Source organism: Nesoenas mayeri (genome assembly GCF_963082525.1).
Source record: "Nesoenas mayeri genome assembly, chromosome: 2".
Classification (NCBI taxonomy): Eukaryota; Metazoa; Chordata; class Aves; order Columbiformes; family Columbidae; genus Nesoenas; species Nesoenas mayeri.
In genome coordinates this window covers 3,663,072-3,685,819 of record NC_137543.1, presented here as the reverse complement: position 1 = coordinate 3,685,819, position 22,748 = coordinate 3,663,072, and the positions used below count along the sequence as shown (strand labels likewise).

The 22,748-nt window shown below is 42.8% G+C and overlaps 1 protein-coding gene across 1 annotated transcript in view; it reads left to right on the top strand.

Moving 5' to 3' along the window:
- ADGRB1 (adhesion G protein-coupled receptor B1) overlaps positions 1-22,748 on the top strand; it is a gene marked incomplete at its 5' end in the record, with an annotated part of 209,848 nt that overhangs the window by 147,067 nt on the left and 40,033 nt on the right. The window contains 4 exons of the mRNA XM_080338844.1: positions 2,079-2,181; positions 6,458-6,608; positions 11,077-11,146; positions 19,143-19,209. Coding sequence (XP_080194970.1) covers positions 2,079-2,181; positions 6,458-6,608; positions 11,077-11,146; positions 19,143-19,209 — 391 coding nt within the window. The remainder of the gene's footprint in view (positions 1-2,078; positions 2,182-6,457; positions 6,609-11,076; positions 11,147-19,142; positions 19,210-22,748) is intronic.

Below are 22,748 nucleotides of genomic sequence, written 5' to 3'. Positions count from 1 at the left end.
AACAAGTCACCAGGGAGAGGTGGTGACTTTTCTGTTCTTGTTGATTTTCAAAACTTGATTGGACAAGACCATGAGGAACCTGATCTGACTTTGAAATTAGACTGGGAACTCGAGAAGTTTTTCCCCAACTGAAATTATTCTGATTCTGTGATTCCGCATGTTGTCAATCCTTGTCTCATTCTTCAGAGGTTCAGGGGTCTAGGGAACAGGATGCATCAAGGGAAATGTGGAGAAAGGAGAGGCTTGTTTAAGGGGGTAAAAACTCTGAAGACAGCTGGATTATCTTCCCTTACATTCATATACAGACTATACTTATGGTCAACTAAATTTTTACCTTTTTTTGATGTGAGGAGTCTTTCGAAGTGCACACCAATGTCAGTTGGATCATAATGGTGTTATACAGATTTATTACATCTTATTCCCACCAGGGCAGAGTCCAAATCTCCATTTCTATCCCCCAGAAGCTGCTGTCTGGATACTTTATGTTTTGCTTCAAACAATCATAGACAGATTGATGGCTCAGTACCCTTGGTAGCCACAAACGGAATAGGACCCAGGTGATCCATAGCATTGTATTGAATCCTATTACACAGGTAAATTTGGGATCAGATTGGCCATGAAAGGAACCAAAGGCTCATTTTTTTCAGGCAGTCAACCCCATTTCTACCTGGGTTCAGGCTGGAAGTCTGAATTTTGTAGTCTGTTATGAGGTTGGGCAAGTTTCAGGGATAAGTACATGTTAACCAGGTTTTCAACAAACTCATAATAGCTTCAGTGACTTTTTGTATTCAGGAAAGCATATCCTTGATGTTGATGTTTATCTGAACATAAAACTCAGAGGGAAGTTAAAATCTAAGTTTTGCAGTGTTCACTAGGTCTAAAGCAGAAATTTACCCTGGGCATAACAGAGAATGCAGTAAACTTGTCCTGCTCACCTAGTAAGAAACTCAAAACTCTGCAGCCAAAACATGACCAAATCACTCCTGCTAAAACTAGTTAATGAAATCAAATTCCCAATATAAATAGTTGATGTGCTGGAATGTAGAAAATAATCCTGCATTAGCCTTCAAGGATGATGTGGATGATTAATAGATATGTTTCTAACTTATATAAGCATCAGCATCTACTTTGTACTCACTTAGGATTCAAGCAAGGTGCTTGCCGAATCGTTTTGATTATTCACGTGTATGAGTGTTGGTATGGTCAGGTCCTGAGTCAATCCTTGAAGACGTGCACTTTTGCAATTCCCTTTTAATTTTATTAGGTACATAATAGTGCCTTCAAAGAAAATTTCCTCCGTAGCCAGTCGTTTGAATTAATTGTCGTGCACATACCTCAGCAGCAAGTCGGTGCTGTGCTGCACTTTGCAAATCAGAAATGACAAATAGCCTTCTCCTGCAAGGTGCTGAAGGTAACAGTTTCCTAACTTAGATCCCTAATGTCCCAGACCCACAGCTGCAGTTACGTATTTGGCCTAGTTTTGAGAAGTGTTAAGCCTCTCCGTCAAAGGGAAAAAAAAAAAAAAAAAAAGGCGCCACAAATACTTCTCACTTTGGGATGGGTTTTTAAGTTAAAGAAAGGGGAATGCTGAATCACAAACACTTTGTTGTGAAGGTGCATGCATTCGTAATCTGCTTTCATCGCCAGCATGCCTGTGGCTCTTCTTATTTGGGACTCTCTCCATGTGTTGCCTGTATGTTTTCTTTTAAGCTCCCTTTCAAGCCCCCTTTTCAAGTAACCAGAACTGAAGAAGACTTGCAGCACTCTACTGTTTTAGGAGCAGCTCAGGCTAGGGACCAGGCTGGCCCCTTGTTTGTTGACTCATGCTCATAACTCCAGCATTGATGGGGGAGGATGGAGAGATGTGTGAGCTGAGCACTACACCCAAGCTCTCCCCCTCCCTTTTCCCCTTGTTCTTGTCTGCTTAACACACGAGATCTGCAGAAAATGGGCAAAGTCTTACCATGGCCTCCTTAGAGCCTGGCCCAATGCAACCTGCACCTGGTTTATGCTTTTCAGAATTAACCTAATGAAGTTATAACAAGGTGGATCTCCCTCCTCCTCTTCTCTTGCTGCAGGTATATTCGCTCAGAGCGCTCTGTCATTCTTATCAACTTCTGCCTATCCATCATCTCCTCCAACGCTCTCATCTTAATCGGACAAACCCAGACCCGGAATAAGGTAGGAGACCAGTGGGGCTTTTGTTTGTTTGTTTGCTTTTTCCCCTGATTTAGCACTGGAATGATCCATTCAGGCAATGCTTCCTCATTTTTCCTCCATCTGTTAATTAGCAACACGTCAAAGACACAACTAAATGGCAGATTTCAATTTTCTCTCTCACTCTCCCTTTGATAATTTGTCAGCATCCTCAGGGCTTTGATTAAAACCAATGTGATATTTTTGAATATCTGCCTAGAGTAGCTGGCACATGGCACAGTGAAGAAACATGGTTATTTCCAAGGCTTTAACTATTTTATTTTCCAAAAATTACAAAGAAAGACAGATTGAGAAAAGGCATTAAAAAAAAAAACAAAAACAAAAACAAAAACAAATCCAACATCTTAGCTTTACATTTATTTCTCCAGCAACTTTTATACTCTGAGCTTAAAGCGCTTGGCAGATGTTAGCAAACATAGCCCCCAAAAAATCAGCTTTTTTCAGGGTAGAAAGGATCAGTCAGATGCACTGTGCACACTGCAGAGCCGGGGAATGCGAGGAACTCACTGCAGATCACAGTGATACTTGAGCCATAAAGGCAAGATATAACATGGACTTTCAAGCCATGTGCACTGATTGCACGTACATACCTTTACATGTTAGAGACCCAGATGGAGAGGCGCGTGTTGCCTGTATGACTTTTCTCCAGCTAAAGTACTTTCAATTTCCCCATTGACATCTGACATATAACAAATCACTGTTCATCATTAGCATTTTCATGTTGTACATTTTCCCAAGTGCTCCAACCATCCTAACTCTGCTATGCAAAAACCGAGGCAAGAAGTGTCCTCCATTACTCCTGTTGCCAAAGTTGCTATCAGAAGTCAAAATTTAGTTTTTAATTAACAGCAACTAGTGACCAGCCAGTTTTTTTTAAATGTCTACTTTGGCAGCCAGAGCATGCTGTCACTTTTGGAAGCATTTCTGCAGAGAAGCCTCAAGGTTTAATCAATCACAGAGACTAATTTCTAACATTTGTGTTAGTGCTACATTATGTCTTAAGGAAAGTTTTATAGCTACTTGAATCAAATGTGTATAGAGAAGTGCAGAGAGATACAGCCAACCAGCTCTGTTTCTATTAAAGAAGTGCCCTTCAGAAATTATCTTTACAAAGCAGAGCTTTTTTTCATGTCCAAAAAGGTTTTCTTAGGGAAAAAAGGTGGAGAAAAGGTGAGATAAGGTCTCACTTTCCCTGATTGTATTGTCTGCAGCTCCACATGTGTACTAAGAGCTTCTTTCCATAGAAGTATTTTGGTTAGAAGAAACCCTCAAGATCATTGAGTCCATCCATTAACCTAAATCATGTCCTTAAGAAGCTTATCTATGCAATGACTCAACATGATAAACCACGGATGGACGTCCTCTTTGGTTGTTCTTCACTCCAAGGCAGGAAGTGGATGTCTTCACCCTCTCCCACCCCTTTCAGAGCAGAGTTGTGAGCCCGAGTTCTCCCTCGTGCTGTTTTCTCACATCACTCTGTGTGTTCTCTGTCAGAGCTGTTAGTAAGGATTCAAAGCTCCCGGCTGTGATTGCATGAGGCAGATTAGCTCTTTGCACATACATATGCATGAAAGACCATAAATAGAAAGGTTATTCTTGGATTTCCGCTCAGCCATCTAGTAAACAGTCTCTGCCAGGGAACAGAGAAAGAAGACTATACAGAGAAGAGACGAAGGGGTGTAAATTAAGATTTTATTCACATTCAATTATTGACAATGGAGTGCCTTAAAATGTTGGTGATTGATTTATAATTGCAGTTACTCTGGGAGAATTTCTACAGTATTAGTTACCCTGGAAATGCCAAATTCTCCCTTGATTTCCATCCGTGGAACCTCAAAGGCAAGACTCCATGCCTGGATTTCGTAAGCTTTTTGAAGATGAAAGGCCTGGGAAATGGCTAAAAAAATTACAGTCAGCAATAACGTGGTACAAAAGAAATGAATGTTGCATGAAGTGACCATACTCAAAGGCATGACCATGTGCTGCAAGGAAACAGATTTCTCCTCTTAAAGGAAAACAAGGGCTAATGGCCTTGACAGGCTGACAAGCTCTGCTAGATCTTTCTGCAGCAGCTTGGGACAGCATATCCCTGTGCTTGGACCTTCCCGGAGATGTTTTTTTTCCTTACAAGGAAGGAAAATCCTGGAGCAGAGGTAGCAGAAGCAAATATATGCCTGCCCATCAGCTGGCCAAATTCACAGCTGGAATTTTGAGGCAACGAGTTTATACTGGCCCAGCTGAGATGCGCACATTTCTGTTGTGCTCCCCTCCTCTTTTCTCCTTCCCTTTCTATCAAAACTGCCTGTTTGAGAAAAAAATACCTGGAAAAGGTATCTTGCTGGTGTAAAATTGGAAAGCAAAGTTTTTTTCTCCCCTTTACAAACTGCTGTCGAAATGGGCAGAACTGTGTTGGTGCAGAACAGAATCAAAACAGTAAAATAAACAGTGTCATATCTGATGTTAGTCAAAAATCAGTTCTAAAAAAACAGTATCTTGAAATCCATTCCATAAAACATCCTGTATTTGCAACTGTTTTATGTAGGTCTGTAAGCTGATGAATACCAACCATCTTTTTAAGGTTCTTTTAAAATGTGAAAATAACTTGAAATTATCATATTGAACTGTGTTATTTGTACTGAGCTGTCACCCAGAATCCATTTATAGATAGAATACCAGGAGTTTTGGTGTCAAATACAAATATGGAACAAAAAGATGGTTTCCATCTCAGAGAACACACGATCTTACTTCTATTCACATTATCTGATAACATCGGTTTGTACCAGTGTATGAATTGAGAGCAATCTGATAAAATCATGATAAAAGACATTCCGTGCGTGAGAACTCTGTGTTAAAAGATGCTGGTGAATGAAAAAAGAGGAAGACTCATTGACCGTAAACCCAAAGTCCGTGTTTCCTAATATAGCTCAAAGCAGAGAAATTCTTCATTATAAACCTCCCCATCCCCCTACCCTGAATCCCTTAAGCCATTTTTTTTTTTTTCCTGAGTCACTTTTAAAGTCCATTTTCTCTCCCTTCTCCTTAGCAGCCACTGAAGTTTCCTTCCATCATTTTCTTCTTGAGTAAATTGATCTACATTTTCCAGCTCGCAGATGGTGGAAATTAAGCACAGCTCTGGCAGAGTTAAACAGAGCGGCACCAATTTGCACCAGTGAAAGATTTGGCCTTGCTGAGTTAAAAACAAAGACGAGCTTGTCAGCTTTCCAGTCCATCTCCCTGGCACTACAAGATTGTTCTTCATAATGCATTTGCTAGTACTTTCCTCAGTTTAATTTTAAATGGCTTAGCTCCTACATTTCCTTTGAGAGATTTCCCCACCGAGTAGTAGAGCTCACCATTATGAAATTCCTTCTAATGTAGGTTTTGTTGTGTGCTTTTTTTTTTTTTCACCTGACTCTCACAGCTTAACTCTTTCACTTAACTCCTTCCCTCAGCGATCCTTCCCTGGCAGCGACACTGTCTAAATTGCCTTCCTCTGATTACATTTCTATGGCTCAGCTGTCAACGACATGCTGTTTTGCAGACCTTTTGAGCTCAGATTAGTGCATGGCTTACTAACTCCTCCGTCCTCCCTGAAAGTATTGTGGCAATGGCTTTGATTGCTTGGAAAAAAATATAGCTTACTGAAGCCAAGAAAGCACCAGGATGGGATGTGGGCTCACGACTTCAACAAAAATGTTAACTGTGGACTTATAGAATCTATAGAATCATGGGATAGTTTGGGTTGGAAGGGACAGTGAAAGCTCATCCAGTCCAACCCTTACCATGAGCAAGGACGTCTTCACACAGATCAGGTTGTTCAGAGCCCCGTCCAGCCTGGCCTGGGATGTTTCCAGGGACGGGGAATCCACCACCTCTCTGGGCAACCTGGGCCAGTGTTTCACCATCCTCATTGTAAAAAATGTCTTTCTCATGTCCAGCCTGAATCTCCACTCCTTTAGTTTAAAATCATCACCACTTGCCCTAACACCTTAGGATTATTTTAGAGCTCATGCTTAAGAAAAGCCGATTTCCATGCAGTACTTAAATTTGAAGCAAACTATTTGGTCCTTTGCTAGGTTGAAGCTTGTGGGGGGACTGCCCCCTCCTAGAATGTCTTTTCATCTCCTGATCTCCATGACTCTGTCTTCCAGAGCCTGGTTTGGAAGCATCTCCCTGCTCCTTCTGCTATCCTCTCTGCCTGCTGCTCCTCTCATGTGTCCTCCTTCCCTCCTCTCTCCAGGTGATTTGCACGCTAGTGGCGGCTTTCTTGCACTTCTTCTTCCTCTCCTCTTTCTGCTGGGTGCTGACCGAGGCTTGGCAGTCCTACATGGCCGTGACGGGCCGGTTACGGAACCGCATCATCCGCAAGCGCTTCTTGTGTCTCGGATGGGGTGAGGATCCTGGCTCTGTGGGGCATCTCCTCAGGGTGGGTGGTGAAATGGTGTCTCCCTCCAGGATACGGGGCCACAAGAGGGACTGATGCTCTGTAGAAGATTTGTCAGAAGTTGCTTGCAACACTTTTGAGGGTGTCAAGAGGGTTTGAGATGGTTAAAAATAACATAAGCGGGGGCTGTAAGTCCTGCCTGCTGCCCAGTGCACCCAAGGGTCACACAAAATAGATGAGTTGAGAGGGGATGAGTTTTTAAAGGGTGTACTGGGGGTGGTTTCTCCTGGATGTGAGTCTCTTTCTGGCTTTCTTCTTTTCTCTCTCTTGCTATCTCCTTCCACGTGCAATCTGGAGTGAAACAAGCTCTGAAATCCTGTCTCCATGGCAGCAGGGCCTTTTGTAGACAAATAAACTATGAGACTGGTGCAGATGCTTGTAGCTAATTTTTCTCCCTCTGCCTCTTCCGTATGTTTAATTTATTAGCCTTAAATGATGCATTCTGTAGTAGAAAACAAACACAAATTCATAACCTGGGCTTTCAAAGCAATAACACGCGTGCGTTTGAACAAAAAGTTGCTCAAAAGCAAGCAGGCAAAAAAGAGAAAGGGAGAGAGAAAGCGTTGTATGTCTGAGCTGTATTAGTGTCTCATTTTACTACTGAAGTCTAGCATTTCACCCCAGGCAAGATATTTCTGATGCTTACGAAGTTCCCTGATGTGATTTATTCTGGCACATCAAGAGCCGTCCTCATTCCAGCACCTGCATCCCTTTAAGTTTTCCCTCCTAGCTTTTGCTTACAGTAGAAGATAAATTGTATTATTGAATTATAGTGATTGTGTGTAGCAGGAGTGCAAAGCACAGGCTGCATGTGCCTGTGTGTTTTTGTGCATATGTTAATACACAAACACTCTGTGACACAAAGAACATTAAGGATATCAAACACAACAGACTAATAGCTTTTCTAGGTAATAAAAAGGGATTTCTTTTTTCTGTTTTTTAAAAGCTGGGACAGATGGGTGCATTAGCCAATGGAATTTTGGATGAGCAACATTCACATTTGTAGTCTGTACAGATTAAAAGAAAAAAAACCCTACATGTGTAGAAGCATAATTTGCACTGTTAGTAAAATGTAATCATGTCTGAGCTAGGATGCACCGGCTGATAAATGATGCATAATAACCATTTAGAATAGGTTAGGACAAGAAATGAAGAACATTCTTGCCTGCTAAAGCAGCAAGGGAATTTCTGATATTTAGCATCCTGCTAGACTTTAGCTGTAGAGCTGGGATTAATGGTACTTCTAAGAGGAAAGAAGCTGAAAATATGCTTTAAAGAGCATAATCTGAAATCATTAGCACAATTTACTTTGTCATAGGCTCATTCTCCCCCACTCCCCCTTCACGTATTAGCATTTCTCTAAGCCCTTTTTCTAGACATCTTTGCCAAGTTCTCAGTTGCTGTCAGCTGTAGCTCATTGAAGCTACAGTGGTTTTCATCAGAAGTGACATTTGTTCCCTTTTTTTTTTTCTCCTCTTGGGCACGTAACTTTGCCTTTCCAGAAAAGAGTTTTTAGCAAATAGAGACTTTTTTTCTGTTATTTTTTAGGACAGATAAACAAACTATTCCCTAGAAACAATTCAGTCATCATATTTAACCCCACTAAAGAAGAAATAATTTTGTCAGTCTTTTCACAACCGTGTTAATAGATTCCACAACTGGATTTTTAATGCTGCCATGTCTCAAGCTTTGAGTGGGTTGTCAGTTATCCATAAGAGTTTCAGCTCTTGGTAATTACTAGCAAACAACCTTTTCTAGTGGGACATGATGAATACACGACCTGATTCTCCTTTGACTTGGAAGTACAAAACTCTTCAAAACAGGTTTCTAATGCATTTCTTTGGAATTGTGAATGTAAAACTCACTTTTTGCAGAAAGCTCCCAAAAATCTTGCCAGTGACTACATAGCATGAGTAACTGCCTAGAAAGATACAAAACACACACAGTATATGGAACAGAACAGTTAGGAATAACTTCCTTTCAAATAATCAAAAAGTAGATTAAAATTTTTGATATTTTTATTTTCAATCTAATCAAATCTAACTGTGATTAGACCATTAACAGGTCTCCCAAGACAAAGGAGTACAGCACCCCTCGTTAGGATGCTCTTTGACTCAGCTAGCCAAAAATCCTACCCCAAATGCCCTACCCAAAAATAAGCCCTAGCATGATTTTTCAGGATATTTGAGGATGCTCAAAATACATGTCATACTCCAAAAATAAGCCCCAGTTACAGTTCATTAAGAAAGTTAATTTAAATAGCATTCAGGCAGCCATACATGTAAAAAAATAAGCACCTTTTGCAACAGAAACTGTGTAAGGCCCTGTCTTATTTTCGGGGAAACAGGGTACCATGGTATAGCTACCACCTTCAGTAAACGCTGCTTGTACAGATCCATTTTCAGTACAAGCCGAGACTCCTAGCCAGGCTCAGTATAAGCCAGTCCCTGTAACCCAGCGAGTTCACAGCCCAAGTCTGTATTTCTGCATAATTATCACGTCTAAGAGAAACATTTTGCAAGGAACAAGTTGCTATTTTTGGCAGAGTCTTTGCCAACTTTTCCTCTTTCACAGGGTCTGTTGCATCAAACTATACTCCTGTAAAAGTCCTTCCACATGTGATTTCTTGGTGTGCTTGCCATGGGATGCCATAGTGATGGCATCATGGTGAATTCAGGAACCGGGATATATCCAGAGGAGGTGTAAAGGAGGCTCAGCAAGAGAAACAAGTGACAAAAATAACATTAATTAAAAATAAATAAATAAAATAGAAAAGGAAAAAAAAAAAAAAAGAAGAACATTAAACCAAATAAACCCCAAACATGTATCTTTTAAACCCACTTCCTGTTGGTTTTGTACCAATCAAATGTGAACTGTGCTTGGAAATTTTATATGGGAATAGAAACATTTCTCCTTATGATAAATCTCAAATGCTGTATATTCCATCCAATTTGGCCTTACAGCTCCCAGCTGGCTGCAGACCCTCACTATTAATCAATCTTGCAATGATTTTTATTGCTGAGTGGCCACCTTGCCAGGGTTATAGTTTGGATGCTGTGTCTGCACACACACTCTTCGATCTACAGCATCTTCTGCAGCCACCTGCTGTGACCTCTACAGTACACGAATTAGGGTCTTGTCAAGAAACACTAATCCTGGCTGGCTACTGATCCTGCTAATTCTTCATGGGATTTGCCCATCTTTAGCATTGAGACAGCTTAATTCATCATGTCACAAGGAAGGAGGGCTATAAAAAGCCACACAGAGACCCCTTTAGCTGAAGAAGCAGATGTTACCAGCCGACATCCAGACATTTCTTTAGTGAAAGGGAAGAACGGGGTTGGTGCTAGTGAACCAGAAAAGTTCCCAATCTCCTCTGTAGATCCTTGAGCAGTTTACTGTGGCAGGGATAAGAAGGATCAGAAGACTATTAGCAAGATTTAGCGTCTTTTGCTAGTTCTGATTGTGTCTAGGTGTTCAAGGGCCTAAGAATTTCAGAATTTAAGAGTTTTAGGCCAATAACCAGTAGGATTTCTTTATGCTTCTCACCCTAATTCTGTGGAAAATTCTAACAGTAAGATCAAGGCCGTACTTCTGCCCCTTTATGCACCTGAAATGACACCCCATGCTGGCATCTCTGAAGATACATTGTACTTTGTACATTGTGGTGTCCCAGCCACAGACTAACTTGCTCATCCTTTGCAACACGCATAACAAAGTCTGTCTTCTTAAGGGCAGCTGGTTTCTCTTGTTTATTCCACTTTTGGACACAAAAAGAGAGCAGTTCTCTGTCAAGAGAAGTAGTAGTCTATTTTACAGAAAGACCTGATGTTCTGATGCTCTTTCCCATTATTTTTCAAAGGCACCTGGTCAATTGTGTTATAGATCATGACCCAGCACTTAAGGGACCTGTTTGGGATGGGGGCAAATTCAGCTTCCTTTTCTTTTCCTGTCTCACTTAGGGTGAGATTTGAACCTGGATTGTTCATGATACTTTATTTTAAGAGCAAACATAGCCCTTAATCTCCTCCTTGCTAGTTTTTTTTGTGTTAGGTTGTGGCTGAATATTCCATCTTCAGGAGACACCCTTATATATTCTTGGGCAGCCTGTGCACCTAAGAATAAAATAAATGTATTTTATGCATCTGCATGTACTGTCAGTCCCTACACAACTGCTGACACCACAACAGGATATGAGCTAATTACAGCTGATGGCATTTACTTCATTAGCAGAGGTAATAAGGGTTCGTGCTTTTGGCTCTGAAGGTCCTGAATTCAGTCTCTGCAGAAGATCCAGGGTAGAAGAGATGGTGCTAGGATAACACTTGGAAGAATGGGGCATATTATGTGGTTGAGTGGGAGAAGAAATGCACATATGCTTGAATGACCAATTTTCTCTTGTTTCATTTCCGTAGGGCTCCCTGCCTTGGTGGTTGCCATTTCTGTGGGATTTACTAAAGCCAAGGGGTACGGCACTGTGAACTAGTGAGTAAAGCTCTTTTTCCTTTATTCTTCCTATCTGACTCTCCATCCCTTCTGTCAAAATCCAGTTATTGACCCACAAGATCAGGGCAGGAGCTAAATTCTGATGTGCTGCCCATGGCAGAGAGAAGCAGGGATTATGCCTCCCTGTCTGTTCAAGCCATCAGGTGGCCCAGGTGAATTGTTTATCCCTTTAAAAACAAATTCATAGGGACTAGTTAGATTTAACTCTTGCATGTATGACATCACTTTGATCTAAATCTCTCTTACTGAGTGTTTTTTTTTTTAATATATTCTTTAGGAGGAAATGTGCCACATTTGAAATTTAGGATATTTAAAAACAGCTTTTGTATTTATCTATTTAATGCTTTACTTGATTGGTCCCAGGATTTCAAAATAGCTCAGCTCACTTTTAGGCACTAGAATGAGTATGGGTTTTTCAAACCAAGATTGTGAAAGCAATCTGGATTTGCTCATTTTCTGAATTTCACAGGATTTGCATTTAGGAAACTCTTATTTGTATATAATGAGGGAAGGAAAGCAGGGTAGAAATAACAGAATAAGACTGTGCAGAGGTGAAAAATATGTTAAGGCAAGGCTGGAATCACTCAGAGCTGAACATTAGTACAACTGAAAAAAAAAAAAAGAAGAAAAAGAGAGTTAATTTTTGTGTTGTGGAAAAGATAGCTTAGAAATTCTATGCATAGTGGCAACAAAATGATAATATTCTATTTAGCAATAAATCAGGCCCATCCCTACGGCAGCCTGTCATTACCCAGAGCCTTCTTGGCCAGTCGTTTGTCTTCTCCGCGAACAACATTTAAGACAGAAGCTGGAGATGTGGCCAGCAATAGACGAGAGTTTGACAGGTCCACTAAGAAGATGTCACGTGAAATCCCTGCTCTTTCTCAATTCCCACCGTAATTCTGCACACCCACGACCAAATGGTCCAGGGTTTGCATTTAGATTGCAGGAGAGTGTTAAAACAACACAGCAGCAGCAGCATTCTCAGTTTACTCTGCAGTCTAAATCACTGCAGTCTAAATTCCTGTACAAAACAGGGTGCTCAGGAAAGTGGGTATCTCAAATGCAAATCCATAGATACAATTGCTGAAGCCTGTGCTGGTATCTGTGTTCATTGGCTGTACCTGTCTGGACTTGCCCAACCCAGCTCAGTGTGTTCTAGTGGAGACGAATCCAGTGTTTGTTGTATGACTCAAAGGAGGACAACACACAGCCTGGTTTTCTGGATTGATGCTGAGATCCCAAATTCCCTTTAGCTTTTTTTCTATGAGTCTGCTGTTTCTGGTACTTTATGCTGTGCAAGTCCATGAGAACAATTCATAATGAATCATAGAATCACAGAATCATTCCAGTTGGAAGAGACTCTCAAGATCATTGAGTCCAACCATAACATAGTGTAACTCTAGCACTGAGCTATGTCCCTAAGAAACTTGTCTACGTGCCTTCTAAACCCCTTCAGTGATGGTGACTGCACCACTTCCCTGGGCAGCCTGTTCCAACACTTCACAACCCTTTCTGGGAAGAATTTTTTTCTAATATCCAATCTGAACATTCCCTGGTGCAACTTGAGGCCATTTCCTCTTGTGCTATCACTTGTTGAGCAAGCATCAGGGAAATGAAAAGGATATCCTGAATATTTCTGCTTCCTTTTCTGCTCATAGACTGGTGGGAACTGGTGCAAAAAAGCTTGGTAGCTCATTTCCCATTAATGCTTAAGAGCCAGAGCACAGTTTTCCCGTCAACGTTGACCACACAAAAGAACCTGGATGAGGAAGGGAGGAACGTGCAGGAACTCACACCCTGTTTCACTTGCCTGGAGCACTGTGTGCCAAAAACTCTCCCCTTTTTCCAGAGTAAAGCCCTCCCAGACTGCAGCCAAAAGGGTGTCAACTCATGACAAAATCTGCTGGCCTTGGGCTTTGCTCTCAAATTGTCATACCAGCGAGGTGGCAAACAGGCTGCCCCAATTTTCCATCATTTCCAGGGGAAGTTTAACCACAGCAGCTCTACTCTTTTGCTGCTGCTAATCCTGTGACTTGTTTCAGCCCTAAAAGCTCTGTCATTCCTTGCATCCAATTGCTGGATGTTGCTGGCCTTGCAGCCTGATGGTCTGGCTGGTTGCCTGAGGGTAGCAGAGGATTCTCTGCTCTCACCGTGAACTGCAGCCCAAGTGACACAGTCTCCTCATTCTGCTATCACAGTGCTTGTCACTGAAATAACAGGGGGTCTTCATCCCCCAGCAAGACCAGTTTGGTCCTTCTTTCATGCTGCAGCCCCGTGTGTGGTAAACTGGGATCAGATTGCCTAGAGAGGTGGTGGATGCTTCATCCCTGGAGACATCCCAGGTCAGGCTGGATGGGACTCTGAGCAATCTCAGCTGGGTGAAGATGTCCCTGCTGATTGTAAAGGGGGTGTACTAGATGATCTTTGAAGGTCCCTTTCAACCTGAACTATTCTATGAGTCTATGATTCTATGAATCCTAGTGAGTCCCAGCAAAGTTGTGAGAGTTCCACTGAGAGCCCATTAGACATTCCTAACACTATCGTCTTATTGTAATTCCTGGTTTTGGCCTTATCGAGAGCCAAAGCTAAAGAGAGATGACTTACTGGCAATGCATTCAAGCCTGCATCTCTGCCCCGAGCAGCATGGATGTCCCCATGTGTGCTGGTTAAGAGGTCCCAGTCCTATCTCCATGGAGTGAGGGGCGAGTTGGGTTTTGCACCAGATGGGTGGCGTGATGGGTTCATAAGCCATGATGCTGAGCATAAAGTGGTGCTGAACATCACAGAATCACAGAATGTTAGGGACTGGAAGCGACCTCAAGAGATCATCCAGTCCAATTCCCCCACCGGAGCAGGAACACCCAGGTGAGATTACACAGGAAGGTGTCCAGGCAGGTTTAAATGTCTCCAGGCTTTGGCACCCTCACTATGAAGAAGTTTCTTCTCAAATTTAAGTGGAACCTGCTGTGTTCCAATTTATACCCATTACCCCTTGCCCTGTCATTGGTTGTCACCGAGAAGAGCCTGGCTCCATCCTCCTGACACTCACCCTTCACATATTTATATACATTAATGAGGTCACCCCTCAGTCTCCTCCAAGCTCAAGAGCCCCAGCTCCCTCAGCCTTTCCTCATAAGGGAGATGCTCCACTCCCTTAATCATCTTCATGGCTACGCTGGACTCTCTCAAGCAGTTCCCTGGATCACAGAATCACTGGAGCAAGAGTTACATTTGCACATTGGTGCATTTTAAAACCCGAAACAAATGTTCATATGGACCAAGCTAGGCAGGGTGCCCCGACAGACTGCAGTGCATTCACACTTACCCTTGTTTTCCTGCTCAGAAGTCATAAAAGCTCTCTTACATTTACATGTTAGGAGGCCCTTGGTTTTTAGCCCTCCTCTAGAGCCAAGTCAACATTACATAGCACTAATTTCAGAGCTGAACTCAAAAACTTGAGGTTGTTCAGACCTGGATTTAACACTTTTTAAAGTGAAAGGCATATAAACAGAAAACAGACTTGGATCCAAGCTTGTCCCATGATGTTTTTTGGTTTCTGAGCATTGCAGAAATGTGTGAGGTAGTTGCAAAGGCTACAGCCAGAGCTCAGAAGCTGGTTTAGGTTTGTCTCTAGTTAGTACAGGGCAGGCACAGGACATTTCAACTGGACAGTGACAGACTTTCAAGACATGATGTTTCCATCTTGCAGAAAGAAGAAAAGATACTAGCCACAACATATCCGTCCCTGTGAAGCAGGGGACAGGACCTGACATGATAAACCACAAGGGACTTCATAGTGTCTTCCAAAGCTTCTTCCAACCCTTCAATTTCTTGATCCTGAGAGCAGTGCATTAGCACCCATTGATTTTCTTGTGGAAATTAGCATTAAGACAGCGCAGGGCTCTGAATATTTAGCTGAGCACAGGATTCGACACTCAACATAAGATTTTTTTTCTCATGTCACTCACAAATCCTGGCATCCATCTGTGGAATATGATCAAGAGAGAATTTTGGGGACAATTGCAACTGTTGAAGGCATTGTAGCACTAATTTTCATAATAGAGATTCCCAGGGCAAAGCTGGTGGAAGGGACAGAGCATGAAATGCTTGACATGTCTTATTTTCATGATGACTGAAACTGTACACCTGCAGGGTACACCAAGGTGGCCAGCTGCAGTGGAGCAAGTTAAGGAAGGAACCTCCAACAGTGTGGTTTACCTGGGCCCTAAGCAAGATTTCACCCACCTTTGTCTTATCTTATTTTTGTACGTGGGATGAAGCTGTTCTGTAATGGTGAAACACAACTGGTCAGCAGTATGGAGACCTGTCCCATCAAGATGTGGTGGCAGGTGAAGGGTTGGCCATGTCTCCAAGGCATAACACAGAGAGAACACACACAGTGCTAAATGAGAGAAGGTTGAAGATAACGTTTAATATTTACCATTTAGCTGGCCAGACTGAGTCACCAAGTGGTAAGACGAAACTTGAATATGTACTGCAGGATTTGGGCTTTGTTTCTCTTGTTTTCTGAGCAGTGATTCCCCAGCAGCCATTCACTCAGAGGCCTTAATTGCTCAGGACACTTCTGCAGTGGTGTGAACTCTCCATCTACAATGAGGGGAGGAGGACACAAGGGGATTTTTCTTTTTACTAATATGAACAATATTTGAAAGGAGATTTAGCAGATTTTTTGAGACTTGCTGGAGTAGGGTTCAGGCTGTACTTCTAGTCCTAAAGAAAGTCTTAAATGTAATGGAGTTCCAGAGGACCTGCCACTGCTCACCTCCTTGTAATGGGCTGAATGCCTAAATAATAACTTTCCTTTTAGCCACTGCTCCAGAGACTGACTCTGGACCTTTAAATCTTGAACAACTGCCTCCTAAAGCTTGAAGGGAGTAATTGAGGTTGTGCTACTTGTAGCTGGGAACTCATATCCTTCCCCACAAGAGAGTCTACGAAATTTTTTCTGAGGGCAGTGCCAGGACACTACAAACTTCCAGAGGTCCTTGTGTGTCATTGCATCAGGGCTTCTGTCACCCACAGGTATCTCAGCAGCTCCTGTATTAATTTCTAAATTAACACTGGCGGGACATCCTTGATGTCCAGCTGTAGTCTTAGGTATACAAACATCTTGGTTGTTTCACTGGGGCTGTTTAATTTTGCACATGAGCGAGGTGAGACCTGTTGTTGGCAGTGCTGTACAGTGTAATCAAGAAGGTCTTGGTAGAAGCCAGCTCTTCGCGGAACCAGGACAAAAGCCATCCAACCTCACATCTTTGCTGTGGCAGATTCACAAAAGGATCAGATGTTTTGCAAAGAGGTCTTTGGCTCTGAACACAAGAGCGGCTGTCAATTGGGGAAGTGCTGCTTGGAAGCAGTAGTCTGGCATTGCTGAGCATTGTTAAACCACTCACTCCCTTCTAGTGGTAATTTTATTTAAAAGATCTATTAAGAGATCCCTTGACGAGTCCTGGGGAACCTCTTAGCGAAATGCAAATCTTTCTGCGCCTAGTAGGCAGAAGGCTAAAAGCGTCTCCACTAGATTAATATATTGCTGGAGTCTGCTGTCAGTTCCCCTTCTCAGATATCACTTCACCCTTTTTCTTCCCTTGCTGTCAGCCACCACCTCTGACAGCTTTGGAAACGCTTTGATTAAATGCTCTGGCAGGGAGGTCAGGCAGTCAGAAGGGATAAGGACCAGTGTTTGGTGATGTGTGAACTCGCCTTCAGAAATCCTGATGCTCAGAGGGGAAGAGGGGCTGCCAGCAACCTGACATGGAGGAGAGTCCTCATTGCACCACATCCTCATTGCTAATTGGAACGCAGGACTGTCAGCTCCTTTCTTCAGCTGAGCTGTCAGTTGGAAGAAACCCTGAGAAAAACAGTGTTGAAATTAGGATTGAGCATTTGTGAAAAGGTTCCAGGCAAGGACTGGGATTTGGGAGCCTTCCTGGTTCTCCCTGTCTTTTCCGTTCTCCCTGCCCTCTCCTTGCATTTAGGGAGACCTCTAGTTATTGCAGCCCTGCAAAGCTTCATTCTTATTCCCTCCCTCCCCAGCTGATTACTTGTTTTATTATTACAGCTGCTCAAACAGTTTGTAACAGAGCAACTTGCTATCAGGAAGAAATCAGAATTGATTAAATTAACACATTACAGGTTTAATTTAGAAATAAACAAGATTCAGGCCTCAGAGAAAAACAGAATGTCCTGCTTTCAATTCTTGATTTTATTTTTTTTTTTTCTTTTCCCAAATGTTCAGTGTTTTGGGGTGAAAAAATAACATTTTCTGCAAGTCAGAATTGCTAACAAAAACATATGAGGGTGATCAACAAACCAGAAATTTTTCCAGGAAGGCTTTATTTCCTGGGAGACTCTGAAAGGCAACATCAGTTTGCTTCTGATGCAGAATGAAACCATATTGCCAGGAGTACAGACACATAACTGAATTACCACAGGGTTAGATGGGTTAAGAGCTTTGAGAGAGTCTTCTCTCCATTGTGGTTGCCTGCTTTTATTCTGTGGCAAAGGTACGGTAGTTTACTGCTGAAACAGGATTACTGCATCACACATTTTCTCCAGGGCACTGCGATGTCAAAGCACGCAAACTTTCTGTGGGGTTGCTGTGTGCGGTGTAAATTTGCATCCTCTCTTGCCCTGGAATTTATGTGTCCATGCTCTGAATTGCTGGTCCAACCACCTCACTCAAGCAGGGTTACCCAGAGCTAGCTGCCCAGGATCGTGTCCAGACTGCTTTAGAATATCTCCAGGGTTGGAGAGTCCACAACACCCCTGATCAGCTTGTGTCAGTGCCTGGTTGTCCTCACAGTGTAAAAGGGTCTCCTTCCTGATTTTATGGTCCAGCCTGAAAGTCCCTTTTGGCTCTCCAGACACCCCAAGCTGCTCAGCTGTGAGAATGGTTTGGTTTTTGTTTTTGTTTTTGTTTTTTTTTACACCAGGTTTGTCAGTATGGGGATGTCAGTGTGTAATGTGCAGTGCACCAGAATGTATGGTGCAGCAGGAGCATCGTGAGGACCCCTGAAACATATTCCTACTATTTACATGAGAGACAAGATTCACTTTCCCAGTGATGTCTCCAACTGGGTTAGGTGTATTGCTTACTTAGATGGTAAAGATCTGATCAAAGCAGTCAATGGAATTCAGGATGTGATTAATCTGATTTGAATGTAGATACCTCATCCTGGACTCCTTTGGATCTTGTGGATTGGATCTCTAATGACTAGAAATGCTATCAAGAGAAACTGGCTCTGTGGTAGGCACCAATATGGTACATATCAGCACTTAGAAGAGTTTTCCAGGATATGGGCACCAGGCAGTTTAGGAGCCCTAATTCCACATGTGGTCAGTGGAGAAAGGAGAAGTCCTCAAGTTACATGGTGTGAGGGAGAAGGAACAAGCTGGTTTCCAGAAGAGGCACCAGGAACTTCATGTTCATTCTCTAAGAGCACCCACTTAAGGGGCACTATGAATTTCCACCTTGCTGCTGTGTTGCAAAATTTCCCCATGGCAACAAGCCCAAAAGGGAGGATCCAGGAGAAGAAATAAGCTGCACTCCAGGACCTGAGCTTCTGGCAGGCATAGTGTTTAGCAAGTGAACGAGGGACAGTTTCCACTGTTTCCACTTCTTTGCCTGAGTGAGTAGGACATGAGCATCATCTTGCCCACAAGCTGATGAAATTGCTTCCAGGACCTAGTCTGAAACAGAGTACCATCATAAATTTTGCATACATTCTTCTGTCAACAGTCAAATGCCAATCTACAGGCAGAGCTATGGGCAAATGAGCCTTTGTACAAGTTCAGGAGAAAAAGGAAGCAAAACTTGCTTCTGTAAAGTCTGAGACTTCTTTTTACCATGGGGTTTCACCTCCCAGGATGAACTCTGCAGGCAAAGAGACATGTCTGTCAGTGATGCTAGCCACTGGGTAACTTTCTTTTTTTTTTCTCCATTTTCCAGCTGCTGGCTGTCATTAGAGGGAGGTCTTCTCTATGCCTTCGTGGGACCGGCGGCTGCTGTCGTTTTGGTATTTAAGCTCAGCTGAAAGCTCTTTTTTTTTTTTTTTCTCTTATAGTACTTTGCTTGTTCTTTCAACCCAAGACTGCCCCTCTTTATTTCCACTCATGTTTTGAATAGTTTTCTCCTTCAGGAATGAAGATCAAAGTATTAGAGGACAGCAATCTGGGATGGGTTTGATTCCGAAATATAATATGCCTCAGCTCTCAGCCTTCCACCTCAGACCTCTCTGGAGTGCCCTAAATGTCTGATTAATGACGCCTTGGTTTTTCCCTATCTGGATGGAAAAGCAGGATGATGGTGGAAAACTCTGACATAAGTCCTTCAGAAACTGCTGTTTCTGCAGCCAGCAGTTGCTTTCAGACCAGGCTGTACCTCCACAGCCAGCATTTATTCCTAGTCTGTCTTAGATGGCCAGTGCACGTGAGCAGCTTCCTTGGTTGCAGGTGACATGCAGGTCTTCAAATCAGTGCCTCTGGGACCTTAAAAACATCACGTTTGCTTCTAGTTCAAAAAGATGTCATGGTTAAAGTGAACATTCCACCAGCTTGTGCATGGTGGGAGTCTGTTCTATTGTCCCCTCACCCTTGTCTCAACATAGCACCAAAGTCAGCCTTGGCCAGTTATTACTTGAGTTGAAGGTGTCACTCCAGACATGACATACCTTTCATCAAGGTTCCCTGCTGTCAAAGACTCACTGGCCACAAGAAATCTCAACTGTCAGGGTTCAAAGAACTTGAGAACTGCCAGTCCTCTATGAAATCCCTCCTGAAGCAATTTCAGACAAGATTAATGCCACATTTGGTCCCCTACATATAAGTGATAATCTGCGGTTTCTCTCCAGCCCAACATTTTATCCAGTGGAGGGTCTGTATGTCTTCTAAGGCTCAGGTGCCCTAGAGGGTCCCACAGGAATGGGCTTGTTGACATGCACAATTTCTTTTTTGGATCAGGCTTTTGTTTCATGCATTGCCGAGGGGGTTATAACTGCCCTGCAGCAGGATCAGGATTACAGAAGAATAACTGCACAAAAGCTCTTGCTACCTCTATTCTCACTGCCGTCATCACACATCAAACCACATTGGTGCCATCATTTCATCACGATGACAAAAATACAAGCCAGCAGTTACCCTCCTCTATAATAAAGTAAAGCTTATATCAGTTAGGGTCTTTTTTTTTATCATAGGGCTTTCAATACATACTTGCACCTTCTGATAGCATCCAGCAAAGAGAGGGGATAAGCAGATGTTCATGCCATCCAGTCATTAGATCTCTGTAGGCACGTGATAGTTGGATTTCCCTCCATAATGTAGCTGATGGAGGTCGGGGTTTTCTTTTTTAGCCAGGATAATTGACAGGAGTACTAAGTGGCTTAGTGTTTTCAGATGAACTAGCTCTTTGCCCAAACAACATAAGAGCTGATAGCTCTGGCTCAGTGGTTGGAATGCTCAATACGCAGCAGTGATTAGGAGGGAAGGAGCTTTGGGAGTTCCCAGAGAAGGGGGAGTCAATCTGCTGCCTCAAGCCATCATGCTTTTGTTGTGCCAACAACAAGAGGAGTAATTCTTCATCTTTCCTTAGTGTTTTTTAAAGTGCAAGAAAACACACAAACCTGCTTCCATTTGTCATCTCAGCTTCAGTCATCATTGAAGCTGGAAATGGAAGTGTTCTTACGGAGAGGTCAACACCTGCAAATGCTGGTTCATACAGCTGATCTTAGGAAGTGGAGAATCATTTCTGGGGGTGTCCATCTCTATTCAGTGCATACAGAGAGATCTTGCACACTTAGTTTAGATTACCTGACTCATTGGCTAAAGTGAGAAGTGAATGCTGCCCAACATGCCATATATATCCTGGGAAGCTTGGAGAAGGAGAGGAAGAAGCAGCATTGGAAGCCTTTTTATATACGGGATCCTGAGAAACTATAAGCTCAGTAAATTGCCCAGATTAACCCTGTGACTTTGTAACCAAGCAAGAAGTTGAATACGCAGTTCTCAAGCATGGGCTGTCCACAAGACTGAACAGCTGTCTGTTTTCCATGTGTTTTGTCCTGATGCCATGTTGGCCATGCCAGTAATGGGGAAACATTCCACCTGACTCAACATGAAGACAGTCAGGTTCTTGCAGGGCTGCACAGGGGATGTGCAGGTGTACTGCACTCAGAACAGGTCTTCTTCAGAGACAATACCCTGTTGTGCAGGGATGCACAGATCGAGGTGCTACTTGACTCAATGCATGAACTCCTTTTCACATAAAACTCTGAGTGTGATACATAGACACCCAAGTAACTTTGCACAGAGCTGACTTAGCTCCAGGTGAGTTTGTTACCTCTACTTTAGCCCTGGCCAGGCTAGACTTGTGCTCACTCCTCCCAAGGTATTCAAGTATCTCTGTATGGCAGTTCTCCTATCAACACGATTTTTCTGTTTCCTATAGTAACCTCCTTCCTCCACACCCTCTCTTGTTATTCTCTACATTGGAAAAAAGGCTTTGGCTTGGAGAATACTCAATATTCTTAAGAGGGTGGACCTGCAGCATCAGCAATAATTGGGACCTGCAGCCAGTCCACTAGCACTGAATGACTGGAAAGTTTTGATATTTAGCCCTAGAAATCCTGGCAAACTGAAATTCAGACCTGTTGCAAACAGTTTTACTTACCTATCTCAAGGGAAGCAACCCAGTGATAATCCTGTGCATGATGAAGGCAACAGGTTTCTGCAGGATGCTGATCATGATAGTCAGTGTATTGGATTTGTTTATTAAAACAGCATGTCATGCCCAGCCTCAGGAGCCATCCAGCCTGCCAGACTTCAACTCCATCTTTCTTACTGCCTTCCTGCATCTTAAACAAAAGTATCTCTTGTACTCACCAGCCTTCAGCATGGTGAAGAAGGATCAGTGAACTGAAAGTGAGCTCTCTCTTCAAGCACATAATCAGGGTTTGATTTCCCGCTGATCCTTGGCTGAGTTACTGCATATGATTTGCCAGTGTTGTCTCTTCTGAAACAATACCGTGATATGCTCTAGAAATGGACTCACAGCTGTGGAAAGTAGTCCACTGCCCCAGCAGCTGATGCAAAGGAAAATAACTGCTATTTGTGAGTTCTTCCATTTATTCCCAGCTGCGAACTCCGCATCAGTGAGCTGGGTCATGTCCCGCTGAAACCAGCAATCCAAACTCAGAAAGATTGCTCATTCTTGAGAATGATTTAGATAATTAGATTGAGGCTTAGTGTGCTGCAGACATCTCCCTTCCTTTGGGGTATGTATTGTACTAGATGTCTCTTGAGACTACCTCTCAAGGATCTATTAAACTCACCAAGGCTCTCAGCTAACATGTGATGTTGTACATCTCTGAATCTGTCCTTAAACATTTATTTGCAATTTCCACATGCAGAATAGCATCTAGCACATCATTTTACCAACACCAGATGTTTCACTGTGAGCAAAACCAGGACAATGTCACTTTTTTCCACCATCAGTGCTGTGCCTCCACGAAGAGGGTGGTGCTCATATGTTACTAATGTGTTCACATTCAGAGGTTGCTGA